At 39.9% G+C, this 26,382-nt stretch overlaps 4 protein-coding genes and 1 pseudogene across 4 annotated transcripts; 1 reads left to right on the forward strand and 4 right to left on the reverse strand.

Annotated features, from left to right (window-relative positions):
* Positions 1-539: 539 nt before the first annotated feature.
* Positions 540-2,170, reverse strand: LOC121807609 (BEL1-like homeodomain protein 11). The gene is made up of 3 exons (XM_042207874.1): positions 1,649-2,170; positions 807-1,181; positions 540-741 (listed from the first exon to the last, which is right to left on the reverse strand). Exons 1-3 carry the CDS (start codon positions 2,060-2,062, stop codon positions 622-624), a joined length of 909 nt encoding a protein of 302 aa, XP_042063808.1. The 5' UTR covers positions 2,063-2,170; the 3' UTR covers positions 540-621.
* Positions 2,171-3,848: 1,678 nt separating this feature from the next.
* Positions 3,849-4,478, reverse strand: LOC121807835 (secreted RxLR effector protein 161-like). The gene has a single exon (XM_042208176.1). The coding sequence runs from the start codon at positions 4,476-4,478 to the stop codon at positions 3,849-3,851; it is 630 nt and encodes a 209-aa protein (XP_042064110.1).
* A 10,907-nt stretch (positions 4,479-15,385) lies between these two features.
* Positions 15,386-17,898, forward strand: LOC121810085 (probable ubiquitin-conjugating enzyme E2 18). Its single transcript, XM_042210981.1, has 6 exons — positions 15,386-15,538; positions 15,695-15,798; positions 15,903-16,005; positions 16,179-16,242; positions 17,428-17,516; positions 17,607-17,898. The coding sequence occupies exons 1-6, from the start codon at positions 15,509-15,511 to the stop codon at positions 17,700-17,702; spliced, it is 486 nt and encodes a 161-aa protein (XP_042066915.1). The 5' UTR covers positions 15,386-15,508; the 3' UTR covers positions 17,703-17,898.
* Positions 17,899-17,952: 54 nt separating this feature from the next.
* LOC121807837 lies at positions 17,953-21,234 on the reverse strand (annotated as a pseudogene).
* Positions 21,235-23,303: 2,069 nt separating this feature from the next.
* On the reverse strand, positions 23,304-24,507 carry LOC121807339 (protein WALLS ARE THIN 1-like). Its single transcript, XM_042207560.1, has 2 exons — positions 24,238-24,507; positions 23,304-23,645 (listed from the first exon to the last, which is right to left on the reverse strand). The coding sequence occupies exons 1-2, from the start codon at positions 24,438-24,440 to the stop codon at positions 23,471-23,473; spliced, it is 378 nt and encodes a 125-aa protein (XP_042063494.1). The 5' UTR covers positions 24,441-24,507; the 3' UTR covers positions 23,304-23,470.
* Positions 24,508-26,382: the final 1,875 nt, after the last annotated feature.

The following is a 26,382-nucleotide window of genomic DNA, read 5'->3' on the forward strand; positions in this document are numbered from 1 at the left end:
TTACCATTTACCATTGAATGGTCGTGTGTGTTTATTATTTAATATTCACTTCATAGAAATAATTAACTAAACTACTAAATCTTTCCGAAACGTGAGTGGTTAAAAACGAACCACACGCCCCTAATAAAAGAATCACGTTAATCTCTTTTTCTTTTAAATGCAGTATTGTATAATATTTTATTTCAAAAAGAACTCAATAATAAAGACATAAAGCATGCAAAAATATTGTCTACATTGCTTGTAATAATTCTCAAAATTGTAAATTCTTAATTGTCTAATTTATATGAATGTAAAAAGTTACTCATAGTATACTTATTTTTTTTTAATAAAAATTGAACATTTTAAATAATAAATACCATAAATAAAATTGATAGATTGAAAAAGTACAAAATAGATATAAAAATAGTGCAAAAATCGTAATTGCACTAGTCGGCCCTAAGCCCCTAATCAATAATCTCAAAATTATATGCTAAAATATTAGAAATTAGTATAGTACTCCAAAAATAGGGGATCTCATGTGTTGAAGATATGCATGAAAGTAATGGAAGCTCGACTAAGACATAAATGATTAGAAAAGTGTACATATATAATGTCTTTACTACAAAATAAGTCCATATTTATCTAGTGAAGTTGGAGGCGTTGATGAGATTCTGTGGATGAATCTTCACACTCCTCTTTGTACATCTCTTCAATCATCGGCTTCCAAAGCCGGACTCGAGCATTGATGAACCAATTCGAAACCTACAAACAAACAGAGATTCATTCAATCCTATCCTTTGAACATCATCTCTCGAGGAAGAATCTACCTGATTCTTTGACAAGCCTGTCTGTGATGCTAACATCAGCTTCTCCGAGTCATTTGGATACGGATGCAGGAAGTGTCCGAAGAGCCAAGCACGGAGAATGGTGACACAAGTCTCGGGCAGGCCTCTGAGGGGCCTCCAAGCGTGGATGGATCTCGATTCTTGATGAAATAGGCTTAGCCGTGTGTCCTTGAGGAGTTTGTGCTTGGTGGTGTGGATTTGTGCAAGAATCGCGTTCCTTAGACGACAGAAGTGCTTGGACATGGCTAGGATGGCGAGGGCCGTGTAGGACTTCCCTGCACCCGTGCCAGCAATGGCCTCGAATGAACGGATCAGATAATCCATGTGGTGGGAATACTCTTCATATCTCATCTCAACCTGCAACATCCAAATTCAAATCCAACACCAATAATCATTCTTGATCATTCAAAATTCAACATCAATATAACCATTCTTGATCAGGAACTATCATCAATCAATAGTCTTTGTCAACAACTTAGATCAATCAATATTCAACATCAAAAATCATTCTAACATCAATCTATAGTCTTGATCTTGAACTGATGTCAATCATTAACACATTCTTGATCAACAACTTAGATCAATCAATATTCAACATCAATAATCATTCTTGATCTAGAACTAACATCAGTCAATAATAGAACATTCAAATCCAACACCACTAATTCAATCAGTAGCACATTCAAATTCACCATCAATAACCATGCTTGATCAGGAACTAACATCAATCAATGGAGAAAATTCAAATTCAATCCAAATAAGCATTCTTGATCAAGAACTGATTAAGATCAACACACAAATTCAACACCAATGCAAAAAACTACCTCCTCAAGCAAGCCAATGAGCTTAAGCAGGTCATCACACACCAACTCACAGCCAGAGAGCTCTGCCTTGAGCTTAGACGAGACGCGAAGGGCGCCTCGCCTGCCCAACCTATCCATAAATCTCCGATTACTCGCATCAACTCCCTCCCCGCCAACACTGACCATTTCTCGAAGAAGCGACTGAGCTGGCTGCAGGTATTTCGAGCCCCCAATCGAAGCAACAAACGACTGATTCGGGTTCCCACCCCCACACCATGACTGGTTGATTTGTGGAAAGTCATCAAATCCCATCCCACAACCTTCCTTCATGGCAATGAGATAGGCTGCAGGATTCATGACTCTTTCTCCAAATGGGACAGAGCCTAATGAGAGAGAGAGCCGAAATTGAAATGATGATGAATCTTCTGAGACCATGGTACCAAAAAGATTGAATCTTTTATATCAAGAAGAAGAAAACCTCCTGATATAAATGCGTAAGTACAAGAACAGTGATGGAGAGATATCTCTCTTTACAGATGAAGAAGAAATGGCATTCAAGAGAGCTGCAGAATGGCAGTTTATTACAAACATACCTACAAAACTTGTAATTATTCATGCAGAAAAACAGATAAGAAGAGATAAGAGAGAGATTCTTTTCTATTACATTGGCTGTCTGTATTTTTCCTTTTCTGAAGTCTATGGTACCATATGTCAGAAAGCTGAGAGCTATATAGCTTAAAGAAACATAAAAAAAATATGGGAAAAATTCAAAAAAACTAAGTGAAAATGCTAAAACAGCTTTACATTCTTGCAGTGGCATTTCTTTGGGACACTCAATAAAGCACATTCCAGACTGATTTTCACAAATTCTTCGATTATTGAACACAATCAATGAATGGCTAGTTCCCATATTCAAAGACAATCGATTTATGGAGATTTGTGCATGCTGCATGTTGCTAAAAATGGCATCAATATATTCAGATTGAGATTTTGGAAGGATTCTTGTTTTATGGATGAGATCTTGGGCTTTGTACTGGAAAATGTGGTTAGTTTATTCAAAGTAGTTTGGGAAGTTAATTATACTAGATCAAGACAAAAGGAAAACATTAGTTTCAAGTTAAAAAATGAAGGTTGATAACTTGAGATAATTGTAGGGATCGGGCTACTTTGGATTCACTAATTACCGAGACCTCTTTGGTCTTGTTACAAGATAGCTCAGTCAAACTATCCACCACGCGACTGATTTATACAAGCTATTACAAGCTAACACCAGCTATTACACAGTAAGTAGCTATAGTCTTGATCAATGCCATCTTGGACTTGAGGCTCCAAGAATTATCAAGAACCTGCACACTGTACACACATATCAGTGATACAAACAAGATCCTCTCGGATCTAAATGAGAAATACATAATATAGAGAGAAAACAAAGGAATCGCATAGATCTAACAGTTATGGCTCAGCCACCCGCTAATAGTACAGATCTATTCACCAAAGTAACGATCCAAGGGAGCAACGTTGAATTCAACCGTGAAAATACTTCACACACCACATATTACAACCCCTATCAACTCCTCAACACCAGATCCAACCTCTCCTGGAACCACTCACACAGAAAACCTCTCAAATAGAAAACCCTAACTTCTTCTGGAACTCAAACAACCGAAGCAGTTGCTTATCTCCACCCACACACCCGTTTATCCACATAATCACCTGTGATAAACCATTGTGTAAACACTCAGAGATCACCAGAGAAGAAGAAACACCAAGGAACACTCAACAGCCTTGAGAGAGAGAAGTGAGAGAATGAGAGAGTGAGAATTCAAGTTACACGGCTGAGGAGCATAGGGTGTATATCATCAGTGGTAGTGGGCTAGGGCAAACACTCAGCCCAACATATCTTGGACCAATTTAATTCCAAGCCCAACAAATAATAATCCACCAACTTAACAGCCCATATAATCAACATACTCCACCTTGGACATTATTTTGGGAAATCAATTGCACTATTAGCTAAGGTTTTACTCATCATAGCCTACAAGGCAGTTCCCACAGCACCAAAGAACAAAGTTCACTTGCATAGGGAAACAGCCAGGTTTGCCTACAAGGCTCCAGAGGGGCTGACACCCATTAGCCTTTAGGACTTAGTGCCTTCAGCCACTAGCCACCGTTACCACAGTAGGCTTAAGAGGCTGAGGTCTTTAACCCCCGGGACATGCAGCTATCCTAGATCAAAATGTAGATACTTAATGCAGAAAAGAAGTTTTTCAAGTGGTAAGCATTTAGTCCCCATGTCAGCTGGGTTCTTATCAGTGTGCACTTTTAATAAAGAAACTTCATTCTTTTCTACAATATCTCTGATGTAATGTAACCTTACATCAATGTGCTTAGTTCTATCATGGAAAACTGGATTTTTACATAATTGAATGGCTGACTGTGAATCTGAAAACACAACTGGAGGAGTTTTCACAAAATTGAGTTCAGAAAGTACTCTCTTTAACCAAACAGCTTCTTTCATTGCCTCAGTGATAGCAATATATTCAGATTCAGTAGTGGACAGAGCCACAATATGTTGCAGCCGTGACTTCCAACTTATGCAAGATCTGCATACAGTAAAAACATAGGAATTGGTGGACTTTCTCTTGTCTCTATCATTAGCATAATTGGAATCAACATAACCAGTCAGTTTTACACTATCTTCACATCTAGAATAGCACAATCCATACTTAGAAGTATTTTTCAGATATCTTAATAACCACTTCAACGCTTCCGAATGAACAGGACCTGGATTAGACATGTATCTACTCAAACAAGATACAGCATAGACAATATCTGGCCTAGTACTAACCATCAAATATGTTAGAAGGAAAGATTTTCCTCCATATTCTCGGCAGATTCTACACAATCAAGGCAATCAATATTAGTGATTGATTAGTATCTTTTCTATAATGAAATTCTTGTAATTGATTAGGAGTTAATAGCTTACCATATTGAGGAGTATTGAGAGCCTATTTGAGGCGTGTAAATCCTTGTAATTGAGCAACCAATAATGAAATCATTCCCTCAAAAACCTATGCTTAACATGGCTTCAGAGCAGGTATGAATTAGGGCTCAGAAAAATCTCATCACCGCCCCATACCAATCTGACCAAAAAAAACCAAGAAACAAGTGAGAAAACCAAATTCCAATCAAATCCGAAAATGGCCGACGATAAACCAACCACAGAATCATCAAGCAGCAAGATACGATCAAGCAAGAATGTAACAGTTGCATTCAAACTCAACGGAGGAAATTACCCGTTGTGGTCACGACTGATGAAAGTCGCAATTGGGAGTAGGGGAGGCTACTCCCACATAACTGGAAAACCAGCCCCACCAACGCCGGACAGCAAGGAGTACGGAGATTGGGAGGAGACCGATCTCATCGTCTTCTCCTGGATCGTGGACAACCTCGAGAACAATATAATCGCGGATTTTGCCCACCACCAATCTGCCCAAGCACTCTGGGAGAGTCTAGCCACCACTTATGAAAGTGAGGCGGACCTCTACCTCGTGTACGACCTGGAGGACAAGGCAAACACGATTAAACAGGGAGATATGGACCTCGAGACTTACTACCGAAAGATCCATGGGATGTGGATCAACATCGATCGGTGCCAAAAATAACCGATCGACTGCTGCGACAAAGGGATAGGTCAATTCCGAGCATACTCAAACACCAAACGAGTGCTTCGATTTCTCGCTGGACTGAATGAGGAATACGAAGGTGTCCGTCGCGACATCCTCAAAGAAGCGACACCACCCCCGATAGAAGCCGCATACAGCTGGGTGAAGAAGGAGGCGGCCCGACGGAGAATCGGACCACCTATGTCCCTCAACAACACCACCGACAACAACCATGGAGGAATAGATCCAGCCTCTGGAGGAATTGGCCACGGCCTTGCAGCGCAAGGACAGAGACAACCGCATCGGGCCGGGAACTCACGAACAACGGCCACCGCACACCGCCCGGGAAGCAAACCAGTGGACAAGTCCAAATTGTGGTGTTCTCACTGCGGAATGCAGAAGCACACGCGAGAGAATTGCTTCCAATTGGTGGGATATCCCGAGTGGTGGGAAGAGAAGCAGACGGGAAGGGCCAAAATGGTCGTCGGCTTAACCGTCGGGAACGAGACGGGAAAGTCGAACACTAAGGAATGGGAAACCCCACCGAATGGGCGAGGGAAGCAGAAGGAAGGGGGACCGGAAGCCTCCAGCGGAGGCGGAGGCGGAGGCGCCGTCGGAGCTGGCAATTTCGCCGAGAGGCGGAACTGGAACGAGAGGGGAGGTAGCGCCGCGTCAAATGGAGGTAGAGGGTTGGGGGTTCACAACCCTAACCCTAGTATTTTTTGTTTATCACAAAGACCCCCCACCACTTTCCGAAAATTCCACAAAAAACCCCACACTTTGCATAAAACCCCCCATATTCATGTTGACTTGCATAGTGACCCAAAACTTATGGAGTTTTGTGAAACGCCCCCTGACATTTCAAAAAAATTCGAAATATGCCCAATTCACCTTAAAAACCGATTTGAGCCTCTAAACCAAATTTCCGCTGCATATATAGTGAACCGTGGGATTGAGGGGGAGAAAAAGGGATGGATTTTTTATTGTGGGGCCACTGATACCATGACCCCAAATAAGAATGATTTTATCAGTTTTAGTGATATTACTAAGACATATATAAAAACTGCTAGTGGGGAATTAATCACTGTAGCCGGGGCGGGAACTATTGAAATATCCCCGACATTGAGACTTTCAAATTGCCTTTATGTTCTGACCTTATCCCAGAGATTAATGTCTATAAGTCATGTGACGAAGGAATTAAACTGCACGTTACTGATGCACCCCGACTTTTGTATCTTGCAGGATATTCGGACGAGGAGGATACTTGGGCGTGGCACTGAGAGCCAAGGACTCTACTACGTGGATGAGATAGCTCAACAAGGAAGTGCGATGCTGGCTCACGGGTCCACGAAAAGGGAGGTTTGGCTTTGGCACCAACGACTGGGACACCCCTCTCCTGGTTATTTTAGTTTACTTTTTCCTAAACTTTCAATTCCAAAAGATTTTAGTTGTGAGACTTGTGTTTTGGCCAAGAGCCACAGACAATCGTTTAAACCTACAAACACTCGTATGAATTCCATTTTCTCTCTTGTGCATGCTGATGTTTGGGGTCCTGCACCTGTTGTGGGGGGGAATGGCTTTAGGTACTTTGTCATATTTGTTGATAATTGCACTAGGATGACATGGATATATTTTTTAAAACACAAATCCGAAGTGCCAGATAAATTCATTCTTTTCTTTAAACTCATTCAAACCCAATTCCAAACCACTATCAAAACTCTTCGGTCCGATAATGGGAGAGAATTCGTTAATCAAAAAATGCTAGACTTCTTTATTGAAAAGGGCCTCATCCACCAAACTTCTTGCCCCTACACTCCCGAGCAGAATGGGGTAGCCGAGCGAAAAAATCGAGTCATCCTTGAAATCACCCGAGCCTTGATGATTGAGTCCAAAGTCCCTAAATCTTTTTGGCCAGAAGCAGTTGCAACCTCGATCTTTCTCATAAATCGACTCCCAACCAAGATTCTAAACAAAAAGACACCCCTTGATACCTTGACCAAGCTTACCAAAATTCCCGAACATCTGAACCTTCAACCTAAAGTCTTTGGATGTACAGTGTATGTCCATATCCCAAAACACGAACGAACTAAATTGTCACCCTGTGCCGCTAAATGCGTCTTTGTGGGTTATGGGGTTAACCAACGGGGGTACAGATGCTATGACCCAAACACACGAAAAGTCGTAACCACAATGAACTGTAATTTTTTGGAAACCGAATTCTTCTACCACACCAACTTTAGTAGTCAGGGGGAGAGTGAGTCAGAAAATACTTTTGACTACCTAAGTTGGTTTGTGCCTCGGTCAAACCACTCCAACGAGGACTCAACAGAGAAAGTTAGCACGGCCATCGAGCACGTCCCCTCCACCGAGTCCTCTCAACCACTGCCTGATGATCCCCCTCAACCGGTATCCGAGGTAACTTCTGATGATCCTCAAGCACTTTCGATTCCTAACCACATTGATACAGAAACTGGTCTGGATGAGAATACTGGGAGGTACATCCTTCCACCCCGGAGCACTCGGGGAGTTCCACCGAAAAGATACTCCCCAGAGAAGACAGGAAGACGGAGCCGGTATGCTGTTGCAAACTTTGCACAAGCAAACCTAACCAAAATGGCGAGAGCCTTTGAGGCTGCACTCTATGAAGATGAGGAAATCCCCTATACAGCAGGGGAAGCTTGGCAGAAGAAACATTGGAGAGATGCAATGTTAGTAGAGATGGATGCACTGCTGAAGAATAAAACTTGGGAAGTTAGCAAACTACCCAAAGGAGCAGCAACTATGGGGTGTAGATGGGTATTCACCATAAAAAGGAGACCAGATGGGTCTATTGATCGATACAAGGCAAGGCTAGTAGCAAAAGGGTACACTCAAACCTACGGTGTGGACTATGCCGAGACATTCTCACCAGTAGCCAAAATCAACACAGTAAGAGTACTGTTTTCAATCGCAGCCAACAGAGACTGGCCCCTTCACCAATTTGATGTGACGAATGCCTTCCTACACGACGAACTGATCAAGCCAGTCTACATGGAACCTTCTCCAGGCTTCGAAGGAGATTTTTTGAATGGAGATGTTTGCAAACTCAAGAAAACCCTGTATGGTCTGAAGCAATCCCCGAGAGCTTGGTTTGGCAGGTTCACTGAAGTGATGAAGAAGTATGAATACCAATAGAGCAACTCGGACCACACGTTGTTCCTCAAGAAGAGAAATGGTAAGATCACTTGCCTTATTATCTATGTTGATGACATGATTATCACCGGGGATGACGAAGCAGAGATAAGCCAGCTGAAGAAGAATTTATTCAAAGAGTTCGAGATGAAGGATCTTGGCGCCTTGAAATACTTCTTGGGCATCGAGGTAAAAAGGTCGAAACAGGGTATATTCATAAATCAAAGAAAGTACGTGCTTGACATCCTTGCAGAAACAGGAATGATCGATTGTAAGCCAGCAGACACCCATATGGTTCAGAATCATGGATTACAAATCCAAGAAGGAGCTAAACGGGCTGATCGGGGGAAATATCATAGACTAGTGGGAAAGCTCATTTATCTTTCTCATACTCGGCCAGATTTGGCCTATGCTGTCGGAGTAGTAAGTCAGTTCATGCATGCACCCCAGGAAGAGCATTGGGAGGCTGTACTAAGAATAGTACGGTACCTGAAGGGCACACCAGGACATGGAGTATTATTCAAGAAGCACAATCACTTAGAGGTACATGGATATACAGATGCAGATTGGGCAGGGAACCCAAATGATCGAAAGTCAACAGCCGGGTACTTCACCTTTGTAGGAGGTAATCTCGTGACATGGAGGAGCAAGAAGCAGAAAGTGGTAGCTCTGTCGAGTGCTGAGGCAGAGTTCTGAGGAATCAAGAGTGGGTTAACCGAAGTGCTATGGCTTAGGAGACTTATGACTGAGTTGGGACTCAAATCAGCCCAACCATGTCGGTTATTGTGTGATAATAAGGCCGCTATTAGCATCTCCGAAAATCCAGTTCAGCATGATCGAACCAAGCACGTGGAGGTTGATAGACACTTTATAAAGGATACAATTGATGCAAAAATCGTGGAATTGCCATATGTCAGGTCAGAAGATCAATTGGCCGATATCTTGACAAAGGCTGTGAACTCTCAATCGTTTCATGGAGTATTGGACAAGTTAAGCATCGGTAATCCCGTCACTTAACTTGAGGGGGAGTGTTGGAAGGAAAGATTTTCCTCCATATTCTCGACAGATTCTACACAATCAAGGCAATCAATATTAGTGATTGATTAGTATCTTTTCTATAATGAAATTCTTGTAATTGATTAGGAGTTAATAGCTTACCATATTGAGGAGTATTGAGAGCCTATTTGAGGCGTGTAAATCCTTGTAATTGAGCAACCAATAATGAAATCATTCCCTCAAAAACCTATGCTTAACAAAATACATAACAAATCCTATAGCATTAGCATAGGGAACCTTTTTCATGGCATTGACATCATGTTCAGATTTAGGACACAAGTCTTTACTCAACATAAAATGAGCAGCTAAAGGAACTGAAGCTGGCTTAGCATCAAACATGTTAAATTTCTTCAGAATTTTGTGCACATAGGGTCCTTGATGCAAAACAAGTACACACTCTTTTCTATTTCTGAAAATATTAATCCCTAATATCTTCTGAGCATCCTCTAAGTCTTTCATGTCAAAATTCTCACTCAAGGCAGTTTGCACAACAGTTATGGTCTTCAAACAAGGACCCATTATTAACATGTCATCCACATACAACAGAAGGAAGACAGGAGCAACAGTATCTAAGTTTTTAACATACAAGCAAACATCAAAGGTACTCCTAACAAAGCCTAACTTAAGCATGCAAGTATTAAACTTAATGTTCCACTGCCTAGGTGATTGTTTCAAACCATACAAAGTCTTTTTAAACAAACATACATGATTGGGAAACTTAGGATCAACAAAGCCTTCAAGCTATTTCATGTAAATTGGTTTATCCAAATCACCATGCAAGAAAGCAGTTTTAACATCCATTTGTTTCAGTTCCCAATCAAAATGAGCAAACAAAGTAAGCATTAATCTCACAGTGGTAAATTTAACAACAAGAGCAAAGATTTCTGTATAATCTACCCCCTCTTGTTGAGTAAAGCCATTGGCCACTAATCTGGCCTTGTATCTCAAACCCTCCACCTCACTCTTGAGTTTATACAACCATCTGCAATCCACAACAGATGTTCCCAGAGGCAGAGGTACCAAGATCCAAGTAAGATTAATTTTCAGAGAGTTCATCTCCTCCAACATGGCTTTATGCCATTCATTCCAGAACTTAGACTTTGTAGCCTGCTTATAAGATTGAGGCTCATCTCCATCAGATTCATGAACATTAAAGGCTAAATTAATTAAAGCAACCAACCCCACATAGCCATCATATCTAGCAGGTTTCTGAATCTGTTTTCTAGGTCTATCCCTAGATAGGATATAATCATTCAGGTTGGGAGCATCCATAGCATTTTGAACACCTGATGGAGAATTTAAAACATTCTGGACAGGCATAACAGGAGGATTACAAACAGGACTACCAGGCACATTAGCAACATTGTCCACATTGTCAAATAAGGGCACATTTACAGCATTATCCTGCAGATCCCCCTCATTAGGTGTTTCACTAGGAGTATAGATTGAAGTAGAGTTCCAAAATGGCTGCTCCACCTCACTTGGAACATCCACAGGATGCTCCACACTAGTGGGTTTATCTGTGAACTCCACCTCAATGAGAGTATCACTGTCCACACTCTGTGGAGCAGGGTTTTTAGTCATTTGCAAGCAGGGGAACTCAGTTTAATTAAACACAACATCCCTACTAATGATGACTTTAAACCCAGGCTCATCTCTAAGCCATACTCTATACCCTTTCACACCCTCAGGATATCCTAAAAACACACCTTTTCTAGATCTAGGTTCAAGCTTATTAGTTTTAGTATGCATAAAAGAAGAGCAACCAAACACTCTCAGATAAGAAAGGTCAAGGGATTTCCCAGTAAACACATACTCAGGACATTGTCCTTGCAAAAGTACAGATGGAGATATATTCACAAGATAAGTAGCAGTCATCAAAGCTTCACCCCAAAATTTCTTGGACAAACCAGACTTAGCTAGCATGCATCTCACTTTATCAAGCAGAGTCCTATTCATTCTTTCAGCCACCCATTCTGTTGTGGGGTATAAGGAACAGTCTTATGTCTTTTAATGCCAAAACCTGCACACAAATCATCAAATTGATTGTTGCAGAATTCTAAACCATTGTCAGTTCTGATAGCCTTAATCCTTTTTTCCAGTTTGAGTCTCAATAAAAGTTTTCCATGCAGAGAATTTTCCAAAAACATCATATTTGCACTTCATTAAATAACACCAGACTTTCCTTGAAAAATCATCAATAATAGACAGGAAATACACAGACCCAGAGTGGGAAGACACAGAAGCAGGGCCCCACACATCCATATGCAAGTATTCCAAAGCATTCTTACTAATGTTTGCAGGCACAGGAGTAGGAAAGGAAACCCTATGTTATTTACCCAAAACACATGTGTCACAGAAAGGCATATCACCATGAACATCATAATCAGACAATATAGCATGTTTTTTCAGAATGTTTAGACCTTTCTCACTCATATGACCTAGCCTATTATGCCACAACATCAATCTGTCAGATTTTACAACATTGGCACATGCTTTTTCACAGGTCAGAGGCATAGCATTACAGACATACAGACCACATTTTCTTTTTACCTTAAACAAGCACATGGAACCCTTACAAATTTTCATGCTCACTTCCCCCCATTTACCACTCAAGCCAGAGTTTTCCAAAGCAGTGCATGACATCAAATTATAACACAATTCAGGCACATATCTAACATCCTTCGTGTTCAGCACATAGCCATTATCAAATTGTAAACACACAGTGCCAATCCCATGAACAACACATTTTTTGTCATCAGCCATGGACACATAAGTATTACTAACAGGCTTAATATCAGTGAACACCTCTTTGAAAGGACTAACATGGTATGTACAACCAGAATCACAGAGCCAATCATTTGATGAAAAGGGACACTCGGGGGAATCATTTATACACAACAAATCATGCAGCATAAACACAGATTCATTGTCATCATCAAACTTTGCAATATTTGCAACACTTTCAATCTGAGAGTTTCCATTGTTGTTAGGAGGTTTAAATTTCTTAGGCTTATTACAGTTCTTCTTAAAGTGCTCAGGTTCTCCACAATTATAACATTTCTTGATAAATCTAGGGTTCTTACTATTGGACCTAGACCTAGAGTTTTTCTTGGAATTAGATCCTCCATTAGATTCATTCCCCCCTCTTGAATTAGACCTTCCCCTAACATTTAAGACCTTATTAGAGGCAGTTTTGTCAGAAGCTCTTTCCCTCAATTCCAATTCCTTAGATTTAAGAGAGCTAATTATCAAGTCAAAGGGAGCAGTATCTTTGCCGTATTTAATAGCAGCTTTCACATCACTGTAAGAATCAGGTATGTCATTCATCAAAGCAATACTAGTATATTCATCAATAGTTTTATCACCTGACCTCTTAATATCTTGAACAAGCTTTTGAAATCTATCCACATTGTCATCAATATCTTTTGACAAATCAAGCTTGAATTTAAAAAGTTTTTCAAGCAAATACATCTTTGATGACATAGAAGTTTCTATATACAAAGTATCAAGGTGTTTCCACATTTCAGAAGCAGATTCAATGTGATTAACCTTCCTAATCACAGAGTCAGATAGGTTGAGAATAATAGTAGCTTTAGCCAATTCACTCATTTCATCAAGTTTATCTTGTGGAGTTTCAGCAGGCACAGTACCATCAACGCATTTAAACACTTTTTGTTGAATAAGAACACATTTCAGTTTCTGTTTCCAGATCACAAAATCATTTTTGCCATTGAAAGGGACCAAACTTACAGGTTGAGCCATGATTGAAAAACAAGAAAGGTTTCAAGCCACACAAAGAGCAAGAAAACAGACACAACCACTCAACCTAGCAACCAGTCAACACACAGACAATCACTCAGGCAACATACCACAAGAAGACACACAGGTTTCAACCAATTTTCACACAGAAGGGTCTCAAATCCTTGACTGTCACGAGCAAGGCTGGCTAAGGCTCTCCCAGTTCGCAAACACTCACTTTGGAGGGCGCATGGGGTAACTTAGGCAGCACAACACTGCTTGGTGGTCAAGTAATAAGAGATCAAGGAACATAGGGCACCAAGAAACCGCAGAAGCACAAAACACAGAGTGAAAAAACACACCAGAGGAAACCTTAAGTCTTGCCAAGACTGTCTACCAGCAGCAAAGATCCCAAACCTATAGTTGGCACTAAGCAGAAAAAGAAATCAGAGAGATTCAGCCAATTTACCAGAGCAAACCCCCACTAGAGGGAGGGTTCAACTTGCCCACCTCCTTACGCGACTCGGCGTGCCAAAGCAGTCCCCCCGTGGCTCTGATACCACTGTAGGGATTGGACTATTTTGGATTCACTAATTACCGAGACTTCTTTGGTCTTGTTACAAGATAGCTCAGTCAAACTATTCACCACGTGACTGATTTATTCAAGCTATTACAAGCTAGCACCAGCTATTACATAGTAAGTAGCTATAGTCTTGATCAATGCCCTCTTGGACCTGAGGCTTCAAGAATTATCAAGAACCTGCACATTGTACACACATATCAGTGATACAAACAAGATCCTCTCGGATCTAAATGAGAAATACATAATATAGAGAGAAAACAAAGGAATCGCATAGATCTAACAGCTATGGCTCAGCCACCCGCTAATAGTACAGATCTATTCACCAAAGTAACGATCCAAGGGAGCAACGTTGAATCCAACCGTGAAAATACTTCACACACCACGGATTACAACCCCTATCAACTCCTCAACACCGGATCCAACCTCTCCTGGAACCACTCACACAGAAAACCTCTCAAACAGAAAACCCTAACTTCTTCTGGAACTCAAACAACCGAAGCAGTTGCTTATCTCCACCCACACACCCGTCTATCCACATAAACACCTGTGATAAACCATTGTGTAAACACTCAGAGATCACCAGAGAAGAAGAAACACCATGGAACACTCAACAGCCTCGAGAGAGAGAGAAGTGATAGAATGAGAGAGTGAGAATTCATGTTTCACGGCTGAGGAGCATAGGGGGTATATCATCAGTGGTAGTGGGCTAGGACAAACACTCGGCCCAACATATCTTGGACCAATTTAATTCCAGGCCCAACAAATAATAGTCCACCAACTTAACAGCCCATATAATCAACATCAACAATAAAAAAAAAGCTACACTAATGTATTAGAAACAGATAGTGTGACATATCCAGCTAGGTAGGGCTTGAGTAAAACCTTGAGGAAGTACATGTTTCTGATCGAAATTGTAAATAATTAACTGAAATCTATTTGAAATGAGAGACGTCCTTGGCTCAAGCAATTATCATATTACATAACTAGTGTGCAAAATCAAAATTTAGCTAAAGTGAACTAATTCACCAACTATTATATCTTAATATAAAGAAAAAAAATTATATAAAAAACAAATTATGAGATTGGGTGTCTCCCATCTTCGACAAACATTAGGAGTAATATTTAGCAAAAAATATGTACTCCATTTTTTATACAGATATATAGTGTTTATTAATAGTGATAGGTTTGGTGATGAGATAAATGATAGATTCTGGGCAAGACCGATTTGGTTGGCTGTTAAAATATGAACTCAAGGCTCACATAGATTTGGCAAATTTAAATTGTCGTTCAATAATATTATTGCAGAACTTATGTCACACAAATGAAATATCCTATTTCCTTCATCTCTTTTTAAGTCAAAGGTTTTTTAACTGTAATTTAAGAAAGTGATGTTTAAGAATAGAGTAAATAAAAATAAAATAAAAAACAATTTATACTACTAATCTTTTATTAAAAGTAACATTGTTTATGTATGTCGTTTTTGCCATGCTGGACGATTTCAGAATGTTAGCTTCATTTTGGGGAAAAAAATAAAATTGGAGAAAAAGTTGGAAACGGCAGCGTTTAAGTAAGCAGCAGCGTTTAAGAGCACGCACGCAGCAGGAATTCCTTTTCCAACATTTAACTCTACCTCTAAAAAAATCCTCTCTCAAATTCTCCTGAGCGATGACCTCCGACTCCGCTTCCTCACGCAAGGTTACTTTGCCGATTCAATTTCATTTCCAATTTTGTATGATTGTTCGTTTATCCGCAGCTTTGATTCTATATTCTGTATATCTCTTTTGGGTAAAAATGTTTTATTGATTGTTTCATTGTTTTTATATTTTGTGTTTTCTGGAACTGGAATTGAAGGCATTGAGCAAGATCGCATGCAATCGGTTGCAGAAAGAGCTGGTGGAGTGGCAGGTGAATCCGCCCGCCGGTTTTAAGCATAAACCTACTGATAATCTTAAGAGGTTTCTAATTTTTTTTCCTCGATTAATTTTATTTTCGATTTTACGAACAAATTGAAAGTCTCAGATATCTTTGGTAGTGATTGATTGAGTTTTGGCATGATTAGATGGGTAATTGAAGTCAACGGGGTACCGGGTACACTTTATGCTGGTGAAATGTACCAGCTTCAGGTTGATTTTCCTGAGCATTACCCTATGGAAGCGCCGCAGGTATATTTTCTTGCTATTTAGTTCCCCTTTTTGTGATTCTGCTAGAAAAATTTGGAAATTTTATGTCTCTGTAGTGCTACTTAAGTTGATATTTTAGGGTTTTGCTGTTAGCTTTGAGCTGTGTCTGCTGAATGCGTTCCGTTAATCAATTGATATTCTTCATTTTTGTACAGGTTATATTTGTTCCTCCAGCGCCTTTGCATCCTCACATTTATAGTAATGGCCATATATGTTTAGGTTTGTCTCTATTTTGACTCTATTCCCTTCCCCACGCCCCGAAATGTAGAACTTGATTCGATATCAATTTGCTTGTTCTTTATTATTGTGACCTTTTCCGTGGTTGATTTTTCTGTTTTGGATAGTGTATAGTGCTATCTTTTTGGCTTTGCTACTATGGAAAATGATGTTAAAGATTGTGATCATTTGTGAACTATTATGACTTTCAGATCAAACATGTTATAGGGGAAATGTCTTGCTGATGCACTTTCTGGAAATTAAACTAAAGTTTAAGGGGCAAGAGCATCTTTTTTCTTTGGGGGGGGGGGTGTTCTCCCTTTGTGCAAGTAGGAATTTGAATAGAAAACCATTTGTCAAGTTTATGTAACTCTGGTTCTTAGGCAGTAAGACTAATCACGAATCAGTTCAGTGTTTACTGTTATGAACTTGTAATCTTTTTGGAAAACCTGGTCCATGAGTGTATAACTTTTGAGACTACCAGTGGGCTCTAAAATTCATGGGGTTTCATCTTTTAACAATTACTCCTAGTAAAAATAAAGATTTGTCCTTTTGGGGACATGCAGGTGGGACACCTCTTTCCCCAACTCAAAATAATGAGTAGTACTATTATGCTATACATATGAACTAATTTTCCCATCCTGTTATTTTATATTCTAGTGGACACCGTGGAGAAATGCTTTTACATTTAAGCTTACATTTAAACTGGTGTGCAGTGTTTTTGTTCATCAAACTGATGAGAATCCACCCCAGCATCTATTCTTACATTTCTTAGTTGTAGGAAAAATATATATTCTCCATTATCCTTCTACTTACTTTTAGAGTTACTTTATTCCTTCTTTCTCCATTATGTTCTACCTATTTACTCGCTATCAGCATTTCTAAAGTTGATATTTACAGTGTGTAAAAGGCAATATGTTTGATAAGTTGATATTTACAGTGTGTAAAAGGCAATAATATGTTTGATTTGGCTTACAGAATATTTGGTTTAAAAAATGTAAATGTGCTTTTTGAAATAGTATCTTGAACTCCTTGACCTTTATGTATTAATTGTAATATTCATCCAGCTATGAGATATCTAGAACTTAATGGCAGCCAAATTCAGAAAAAGTCTCTGATTCTAATGATAATAGGAGATTATTTACTCACTACTTGATTTCTTATTTTTTGTAAATATCCACTTTGCAGATATTTTGTACGACTCTTGGTCCCCGGCTATGACTGTAAGTTCGATTTGCATCAGCATTCTATCTATGCTGTCAAGCTCCACCGCGAAGGTTAGTCCAATAATAAACTGTCGATTTATCTCCGATCTGAATTCTGAAACTGTTCCCGGAGATTGATCTCTCGAGTTTTGGCGTATGCAGCAACGCCCAGCCGACAACGACCGCTATGTGAAGAATTGTAAGAACGGCAGATCTCCGAAGGAGACGAGATGGTGGTTCCATGACGATAAAGTGTGAATGCAGATAAACATGTAACTCATTCTCACTCTGTCCTACATAGGTCGGCTGAAAATTGAAACATGTAACTCATTCTCACTCTATCCTAAACTGCTCTATCATACATTTCTGTAGCATGTTGATCTATTGGTATATATAAATGTATGTTATGTTGTATTCAATCAAAGAGGTTGCTAAACAAGACAACATTTATTTATTGAGGTGTACTATAAAGTAGAAGACGAATTATTTAAAGAACATAATTAATCAATCAAGAAAAATATTTCATAAGTGATGAAGAAGCCTTAGGTGTTTTTCTATTCCCCAACCAGTGCTGCATGTGTACTCCAATAGCGTCAAGATATGTGCTGCTCTTGCCGTGAAACCCAACCACCTTCCCCTCTGTCGTCCCCGATGTGAAATATGTGAAGGACCATATTTCTTTTTACTAGTGTGTCCACTTATGCATGTTAACACCTCGTTTGGATAGTCTAGCTTCACCTGCAACACCATATATACAGTCAAAAACATGTTTGATGTAATGGAAACAAACAAGTTTGTACTATGTTATATGTCTAACCCGATTTGCTGTCTGTCCATTTGTGCCGCCATGCTTAACTCGATTTCTACACAGCAGATTGCATCTGTTATAGTAAGAATGATCTGTTTGATCCCTGTGAACACGGCTTCCCTCCTTCCCCGCCCAACGGCCCTGGCCCGTATGGAGCTGGATGCACTACCTCGTCTGTTTGTCCTCGCTTGTCAAATTTGAAAGGCCATTCAGAGCCATCAGCTGCCTTTTTAGCTACCAATGCAGCTTGGTTGGTCGCTTTTGAAGCAGAGTGTTTATCATTGGCGGTTGGAGAAACATTTGCTACTTTGCCTGAAGCAGAGGTTTTAGCATTGACGGCTGGAGAAGAGTTCGCTACTTTACCTTCTAGAACGTGAACACCGATTGCATCAAGAAACAATCCTCTCCGGCCGTGAAATCCGACAATAATGGACCCTTCCTTCAACTTGGTAGAGAAGAACTCCCCCTCCTCCTCTCCATATGGCCCGTACTTTCCTTTCGTCGTGTGGAAAGTGAGCGATTTCACCACGCTCGGACCCATTATCATCGTAGGCCCCATGTAGCCCGTCAGATGAGTCAGGATTTCCGATGGATAGTCAAAAACAACCTGCAAAAAACAAAAAAAACTTTGATACTCAACTTGGGGAAGAGTATTTGAGATAATAATAATAAAAAAAAAAAAACTATATATTGGTTCCACGTACCTTGTCCGTCTTGCACGCTCCCGTGCCGCCATTCTTGCTCCCCCAAACAATCTCGCCGTTCCGCTCGTAGCAAACCCGGATTGCCACAACGCAAACGTTGCGCGACAGGTTGATCTGTTGTACACTCCATCATCGAACACGCTCCCTCCGCCGCCACCCCATGGCCCCGATGTAACCACACCGCTACTGTTCTCAATTATTTTGTCAGAAGTAACATGATAATTCTTTGAAAACTAACATGTTTATGAATCTTGGTGTTGGAGGATTCAAAGTTGGCGTAGTCATGATGATTAGAAGAAGTATCCTTTTGCCTTACAGCAACAATAAGATCATAATCGGCGCCAAGGCTCCCGTGGACCATAGAATATTGATTTCTATGGACTGGCTGGGAAATTTGGTGGTGAGAGTAATAAATAGAATTTGGAGAAGCAAGATGATTGTTTTGAAATGGCTCAATGTAAGCACCAGTTGCATCAAGAAACCAGCCAGACTTGCCAAGAAATCCGACGATCCTTCCTTGTATTTTGGGGAAGGAAAAATAGGTGCCTTGTTACTGTCTCTTGTTGCTCTCTAGCGATAGGGCTCGCACGAACACGGGTCCTCGTTCGTGTAGACATTTATGTTGACATTTTAATGTCGTGTTGACAATTTTGATATACTGGCTGCATTGATGAGTTAACAAATTAGCAATTTAAGAGAAATTAGCATTATAACGCACCGGTGGCACCCCTATTAAGATAGTTATAATTAAGTTCAAAATAATAGTATGTTATTATAAGATCAAGCTATTCAAATAAAAGATACGGAGTAAGTGTGTCAAATACCTTAAAAACGGAAAATGTCATAGTAGTATGTCAAAACCTTAAAAGCGTAAGTACAGATGTGTAGGTCGGTGCAAAAAATGTAGGTGGACGGAGGATACATGGTGCCGGCGGATGCTAGGCCGAGAGCCTCATGATGGTTGAGACTTGAGTGAGAGCTCTCCGATAAATTATTTTATTAATAATGAATAGTAGTTGGCACGTGTAAAACCAAATGGCTCAATTACTTGACGGCGGCGTCTGCGGTCAAGGATGTGTTCCCCTCGACATAGCAATAGCAATAGGCAATAGCAATACCAAATCTGGGGTAATAATGTGTGTTACTCTCTATTTAGACTGTTAGCATGTGTTAATGCCTAAACTTTTTATATCCAATACATAAAATTCACTTGCTCAATTGCTTTTTATTCTTCACTTGTGTTTCTTGAAATCATTTATGATCAAGATTTTGTTTATTGTTGAGTATAGCTAATTAGGATCATGATCAAGATTTTGAGAAAATGCACTTGTTTATTGTTGAGTATAGCTAATTAAGATCATGATAAAGATTCAAGAAAATGCTCTTGTTGATTGTTGAGTGTGACAAATTAGGATCATGATTCAAGAAAATGCACTTCTTGATGTTGAGTTTAGCAAAATCATGTGTATTTCGCAATCTAACTAGTGGTTAGTGTGTGTAGTGTAAGGAGAAGATTGAAAACTTTGCACTTGATATCCATTAAGACATGGTTGTGAATGTGTTATGTTCGATTCAGTTTTGTTCAACTAGTTAGTCGTAACTCTTAAAAGAACAACATCTATGACTGCTTGTATAAATTTTGGTTGTTGCAGTTGCTTTTTCCACCCCTTTTCCTGTGATTGCTATCTTCATTTGCAAATTTTTCTTGTTGGAGAGATGGCAAAATATATACACTATCACATTTTAGTGTTTGCTTCTGATATTATTATTATTATTATTATTATTATTATTATTATTATTATTATTATTATTATTATTATTATTATTATTATTATTATTATTATTATTTAGTTAGTTAATTATGGATTTGCATATCTTTTTCATATCTTTTGTCTTGCTCATTAAGTTAGTATCCACTATTATAAATAGTGGACATTGTTAGTCATTTTGTTCATTCAAGAAATATCAACTATCCTTGTATTTTACTTTCTCTTACTCTCTTTCCTTTCAAACGTGCAAAACGCACAAAACCCTAATTTTGACGCCGAATTGATCGACGGGCAAAAGCTCCAGCGACGTTCGACGCAAAATCAACGAGTTAAGGAACTTCATCCTTAACAATTGGTGCTTTCATCGTGATCTCTTCCTCCGAATCGTTGGCATGTCGTACAGCTACACCGGATATCAACTCCGGCAGGCGGATTGCCACCCATGGCAGCCTGTATCTCAACCCCTGCTCCATCCGATCAGAGATGGGAGACTCCACCCACAACACCATCCCTACCAAGCCCGTCAACCCACTTCCTGGGACCCGCCATGGCTGCGCCAGGAAACTGCGTATCAGCAACCATCGTCCTACGAGCCCGATTTGTACTCACCACCACCGCCCTCTTGTTGGGACCCGCCAAGGTTGTGCACGCAGCAGGGATACTCTCAGCCTTATCAACCGCCTCAGCAGCCACACCACACCTCTCTCAGACAACCCACTAGCTGGGATCCACCTGCCTACTAGGAGACACCGGGACAACGCCCCTTCTACGAGGTCTCAGCATACGATCATCCCTGCCCCCCAACCATAACTCAGGATGGAATCAGCCCGCGCCGCAGCCACCTTGTCCAACCACCACCACGGCACATCCGACTCTCGCACAACTTCAACAATTATTGGAAGCGTGCTACAGGATGGAGTCTCTCCTTGTTGCAGCCGACCGACGCATCGACAACATGCTTCCTCCTGAGCTGCCTGAACCTGCGCAGCCCTACGGCTCCCAAATTTTTGGGTTTGGGGACCCCGTTCAGCACCTTCCTCCATCAGGAAATAGCAAGGCTTCGCCGGGGCCGTCGGGTTTAGTCCCCTACGACTCATTGGCTCCGCCGCAGCAGTCGAGTACAACACCACCACCCTTTGCGTTGCTTCCCAATACCGCCCTCGATCAGTCGCTGCCACCGTCGACGTTGATTCCTGATTGTGATCGAGTTGAGGAAGGCTTTGCTGATTCTGCCAAGATGATTCATGTTTCTTCTGTTGGTTTTGGTGGACTTGAAAAGGCTAAGAAGGAGACGAAACCCAGTAAGGATCACAAGCGCGAGGAGGAACAAGTTCAAGGGCAGTTTGAGTGCTCGATGCAACTGAATGCTTTTCCAATCAAGGTTCTTCAAGCTAAGGTTGATTTTGGTAATTCCATAAGGTGCAATGCGTCAATGGAATTATTGAGTGATTCATCACATGTTAAGAATGTTGCAAATATGAATCATCGATTAACATCACTCGATGTCGATGCCCGTTTGATTCCTCCGCAAAATGACACTCTATGCTTGAGCATTCATGGACGCATTGATGCAGGGAGACGCTCAACTATTCGGTGTATGTTTGACCCAGGAGGATTCCTCGACACTCATCGTTGCTTCATGGTGCCCACCTTGAGGACAAGGTGGATTTCAACCGTGGGGGAATTGATATGATTATTATTATTATTATTATTATTATTATTATTTAGTTAGTTAATTATGGATTTGCATATCTTTTTCATATCTTTTGTCTGGCTCATTAAGTTAGTATCCACTATTATAATAGTGGACATTGTTAGTCATTTTGTTCATTCAAGAAATATCAATTATCCTTCTATTTTACTTTCTCTTACTCTCTTTTCTTTCAAACGTGCAAAACGCACAAAACCCTAATTTTGACGCCGGATTGATCGACGGGCAAAAGCTCCCGCGACGTTCGACGCAAAATCAATGAGTTAAGGAACTTCATCCTTAACAGATTCTCTTGCAAATCTACTTGGATACAAATATTCACTTTAGTTTGAATCTTGTATGCTTGAAACCAATCCACTCTTCATATCTAAGGATTTACTGTCTTATTACAGTTGAATCATGAATGAACCAAAATGTGTTTTTGTACCTATGTTTGGGACAAATTTATCAAGAAAAGTGCATATGGGCCCATTCACAGGCCCGAGTTTTCTTCAAAGTAGTAATCGATCCAGATTTTGGGCTGGTCCTGTCTGTATAACTATATCAACTATGGTCAAATGACTCAAATCTTCTTATATATTAATAACCTTAGTTATGGCAAATGCAAATATTCCACCCTAAACTTTTGTCCGTTCAAAGCACATTAAACACCAACAACTATATCTCGATATGAAATTGGATCGCGATTAATTGGTTTCAATCTCATTTGCATACGCATGTTTTCACTTTCTGTAGTAGTAGTAGTAGTGTAACAATGTAGTGACTACGTGCCTGGGTACGTGCGGAATGGTACCTGAATTGATAGTAGTATTATTGTCACATGTAAGTCATAAAAACACAAAAAATACCTTTTGTCTAATCAAAACCATTAAACATTGGTACTTGTATAAAAACACAAGGGACATTTACATCCCATTTTACAATCAAAATTCCCTTAGAACCCTCTTCCTTTTCTTTTTTTGTTCTTCCCTTAGAGGAAGATGAAAAGCAAACCATTTTCATATTAAATCATAGCCGAATTTGATTTTCCTATTTTATCCATAGTCAAATGACTGCGCCAGGAGTGGCTGGGTGATGCACGTCCTGATCTGCGGGGTGTTGTGCTCCGCGCGGCGCTGGATCTCTGCAAACTTCTTCTTCTTCTTCTCTTCACTCTTTCCCCATACCACTAAATACAATCCGAATATGATCATCACTGCACCAATTATCCTGTCCATCGCACACCCACCAATCAAAATTACTCATCATTCATTGGGTCGGGTCTACCTATACTATACCTTGTCTATTTACTTCTACATTCTAATATAAATAGATTAATTTCATGAAAATACGAAATAAAATAACACTAGATCCCAACTTGGTCGGGGAAATTAAACAAAATGTGACATTCTTGACCTCCAAAGATATGGATGGATGGCTAGGAACTAGCTAACTCTATGATATATCCCCATCAAATTGATCATATTTTATTTTTTTACTATATATATTAATAATAGAGATGCCCAATTCAATTAGAAAACAAGATACTGGTAGTTTAAGCGAGTTAGGATCGAAAATTTTTAGTGTAAGATGATATTCTAGTTAGATGTAAAAGGAGATGAGTAAAAATGGAGTTTGTATAGGAGTAAATTAGTGACAGGGTGAGGTGGGATGGATTAATGCAATGTTGGCACTGTGTAAACGAGCCGAGATACATTATCACATGCCGTAAAAGAGCAAACATGACATCTCATAAAATTTAACTAAGATCGGGTGAATTGGTTCGATTAATGATAGTATTAAAATAAATAGCAAGTCGTACCCGCCCAAGTAGAACTCCTCTCCCAAGAGAAGGGAAGAGGTGATAGCGACGACGAGTGTCTGAACGGGCTGGTAGACAGCGACGAAGACGGGGCCGCCTTTATCTATGCACCATATCTGTACAGCGAAGGCAATCCCAGATGCCACCAAAACTTGGCTGTCATCTTGATTTTCTTGACAAAACACACATTGGTGTGTGTACATGTACGTCTTTCAATAATTTGATAAATAAATGTATAGGAAAGTATAGTAATTTCGTACATTCAATATGGTATACATACATGGCGATTTAAGACCCACTAGTGCTTCATTAATAATGTTCTGTATTGTTTAGACAACTTCTTTAAGGCGAGGAGGAGGAGGAGGAGGATGAAGGCGAGGATGTTTCGATAAACGGGGAAGACGATCTTGCTGATGCCCATGTTGAGGGCGAGGCGGGAGACGACGTGGAAGCCTGCGTATCCGAACTGCAAGGCCAGCATGGCTGTGGAGCTGGAATTTCTCGGGGATGGAGCAGATTCGCCTCCCCATACCTGAGCCTGCATCTGCCATTGCTAGCTCTAGTTGAAAGGATAGATTGTGGTGAAGGTGGGATTTAGGGTAGAGTTTAGGGTCATATATATATAGATATTGAGGAGAGGATTAAGTGTGTGTGTGTGTGTGACCCCCCATTAGGTCAAAATTTGAGGCTTTGAAAGTGTTGAATGCTTGTCTCCTACATTAGTATGGTTAATGGTTACTCCCTCCGTCCCCCAAATTTTGTCACAGTTTGACCGGGCACGGGTTTTAAGAAATGTAATGGGAAGTGAGTTGAAAAATTTGGTAGAATGTGGATCCTATTTTTGAAGTACTGTATTAGTTTAATAATAAAGTGTGAGTGAAAATAAGTTAGTGGAATATATGATCCATTACTAAAAATGGTAAAAAGTGAGACAAAATTTCAAAGACGGAGGAAGTATAATACAATACTACTCTCCCTATTTGATCTATTGGTTGGCATGATAGCCCTTGGTTCATCAAAGATTATCCAGTGTTTTTGTTGCATGTTTTGTAATACGAAATTCAGAATACTAACTTGTTCATGTTTTTAAGTGTATTTTGTCCAATCGGATTGCATGCGTCGTTGCTCGCCACTATTAGAGAATTGGTCGTCGTTCTCTTCAGTCCCGTCAATTCTTCACTGTCCGCCCACTCTTTGCAGTGGCGTCTCGCGAATTTTATATTTTACACCAATTTTATTTCTTTGTTAGGTCTCATTTTTTAATTACCTAAAATGATTACTTTGATGGAGTACGAGTATATATATGATAATTTAACACCCAACTAGTCGCTTACTTTATTTAAATTGATGTGGAAAGTGAGTCCTTCTGTGTACGTAGAGTCTTCAAAGCTAATTAATGACTCTTGATTCTTGGAGATCACCATATATATGTTCGGGTTTGTATTACTGGTTGATAGAAATCCATGGGTTCCATCCTAAAACCAATTGGTGATAGGAGGAGGGGTCCATGAGACTTATATACTAGTTTCAGTTTTCTCTTGACACCGATGTAAGACAGTTATATGTTATATTTTTAGTTTCAATTGCCAACACATTTAAATGGTTCTCTCTCATAGTACATGAATAACCAATAAATTCGAGAAATTAAATACTAGTGTCTAGTAGAGAGGAAAAAAGAAATGTAGTAATGATATATTTGGAAGGGTACTAATGAGGTATGGAGGGTGTGGTGTGGTGTGGTGGTGAGCCGCCGCTGCGCACGAGGGGAGGGGGTGGCGGTGCCCTTCCACACTAAGTCTAAATAAACCCCACCCCTTCACATTTAATACTTACCCACTATTTCAAAGACAGGCTAAAACTTATATTTAAAATAAATTGACTTACACTATTTATACTAGTTACCTCTAATTTTACCCTATAATCATTTTTTGAAATAGTTCATTAATTTTTTTGGCCCGTTGACTTTTATAATTTCATACTATGAATTGCATTTTTGCATGTGCAAATCATAAGGAGGCAAACATGCAAATTTTACATATAATGCTATTTTGACGCTCGCCACTGCTTTTGTAGATCTAAAACAGTTTTAGTATTTATTTTGTACAATTAACATACTAATATAATACAACCAATTCTCTTTCTAGT

Source organism: Salvia splendens, chromosome 6, assembly GCF_004379255.2.
Source record: "Salvia splendens isolate huo1 chromosome 6, SspV2, whole genome shotgun sequence".
In the NCBI taxonomy this organism is placed as follows: Eukaryota; Viridiplantae; Streptophyta; class Magnoliopsida; order Lamiales; family Lamiaceae; genus Salvia; species Salvia splendens.

What these genes read in the sequence shown, in the direction of transcription:
- LOC121807609 (XM_042207874.1), bottom strand. Translation starts at nt 2,062, where the DNA reads ATGGTCTCAGAAGATTCATCATCATTTCAATTTCGGCTCTCTCTCTCA. An exon ending in TCATTGGCTTGCTTGAGGAG is followed by an intron (nt 1,182 to 1,648) that starts GTAGTTTTTTGC and finishes TGGATGTTGCAG; the next exon opens with GTTGAGATGAGATATGAAGA. An exon ending in CAGGCTTGTCAAAGAATCAG is followed by an intron (nt 742 to 806) that starts GTAGATTCTTCC and finishes GTTTGTTTGTAG; the next exon opens with GTTTCGAATTGGTTCATCAA.
- LOC121807835 (XM_042208176.1), bottom strand. Translation starts at nt 4,478, where the DNA reads ATGGTTAGTACTAGGCCAGATATTGTCTATGCTGTATCTTGTTTGAGT.
- LOC121810085 (XM_042210981.1), top strand. Translation starts at nt 15,509, where the DNA reads ATGACCTCCGACTCCGCTTCCTCACGCAAG. An exon ending in CCTACTGATAATCTTAAGAG is followed by an intron (nt 15,799 to 15,902) that starts GTTTCTAATTTT and finishes TGGCATGATTAG; the next exon opens with ATGGGTAATTGAAGTCAACG. An exon ending in TAATGGCCATATATGTTTAG is followed by an intron (nt 16,243 to 17,427) that starts GTTTGTCTCTAT and finishes TCCACTTTGCAG; the next exon opens with ATATTTTGTACGACTCTTGG.
- LOC121807339 (XM_042207560.1), bottom strand. Translation starts at nt 24,440, where the DNA reads ATGTACACACACCAATGTGTGTTTTGTCAAGAAAATCAAGATGACAGC. An exon ending in GAGGAGTTCTACTTGGGCGG is followed by an intron (nt 23,646 to 24,237) that starts GTACGACTTGCT and finishes TGCGATGGACAG; the next exon opens with GATAATTGGTGCAGTGATGA.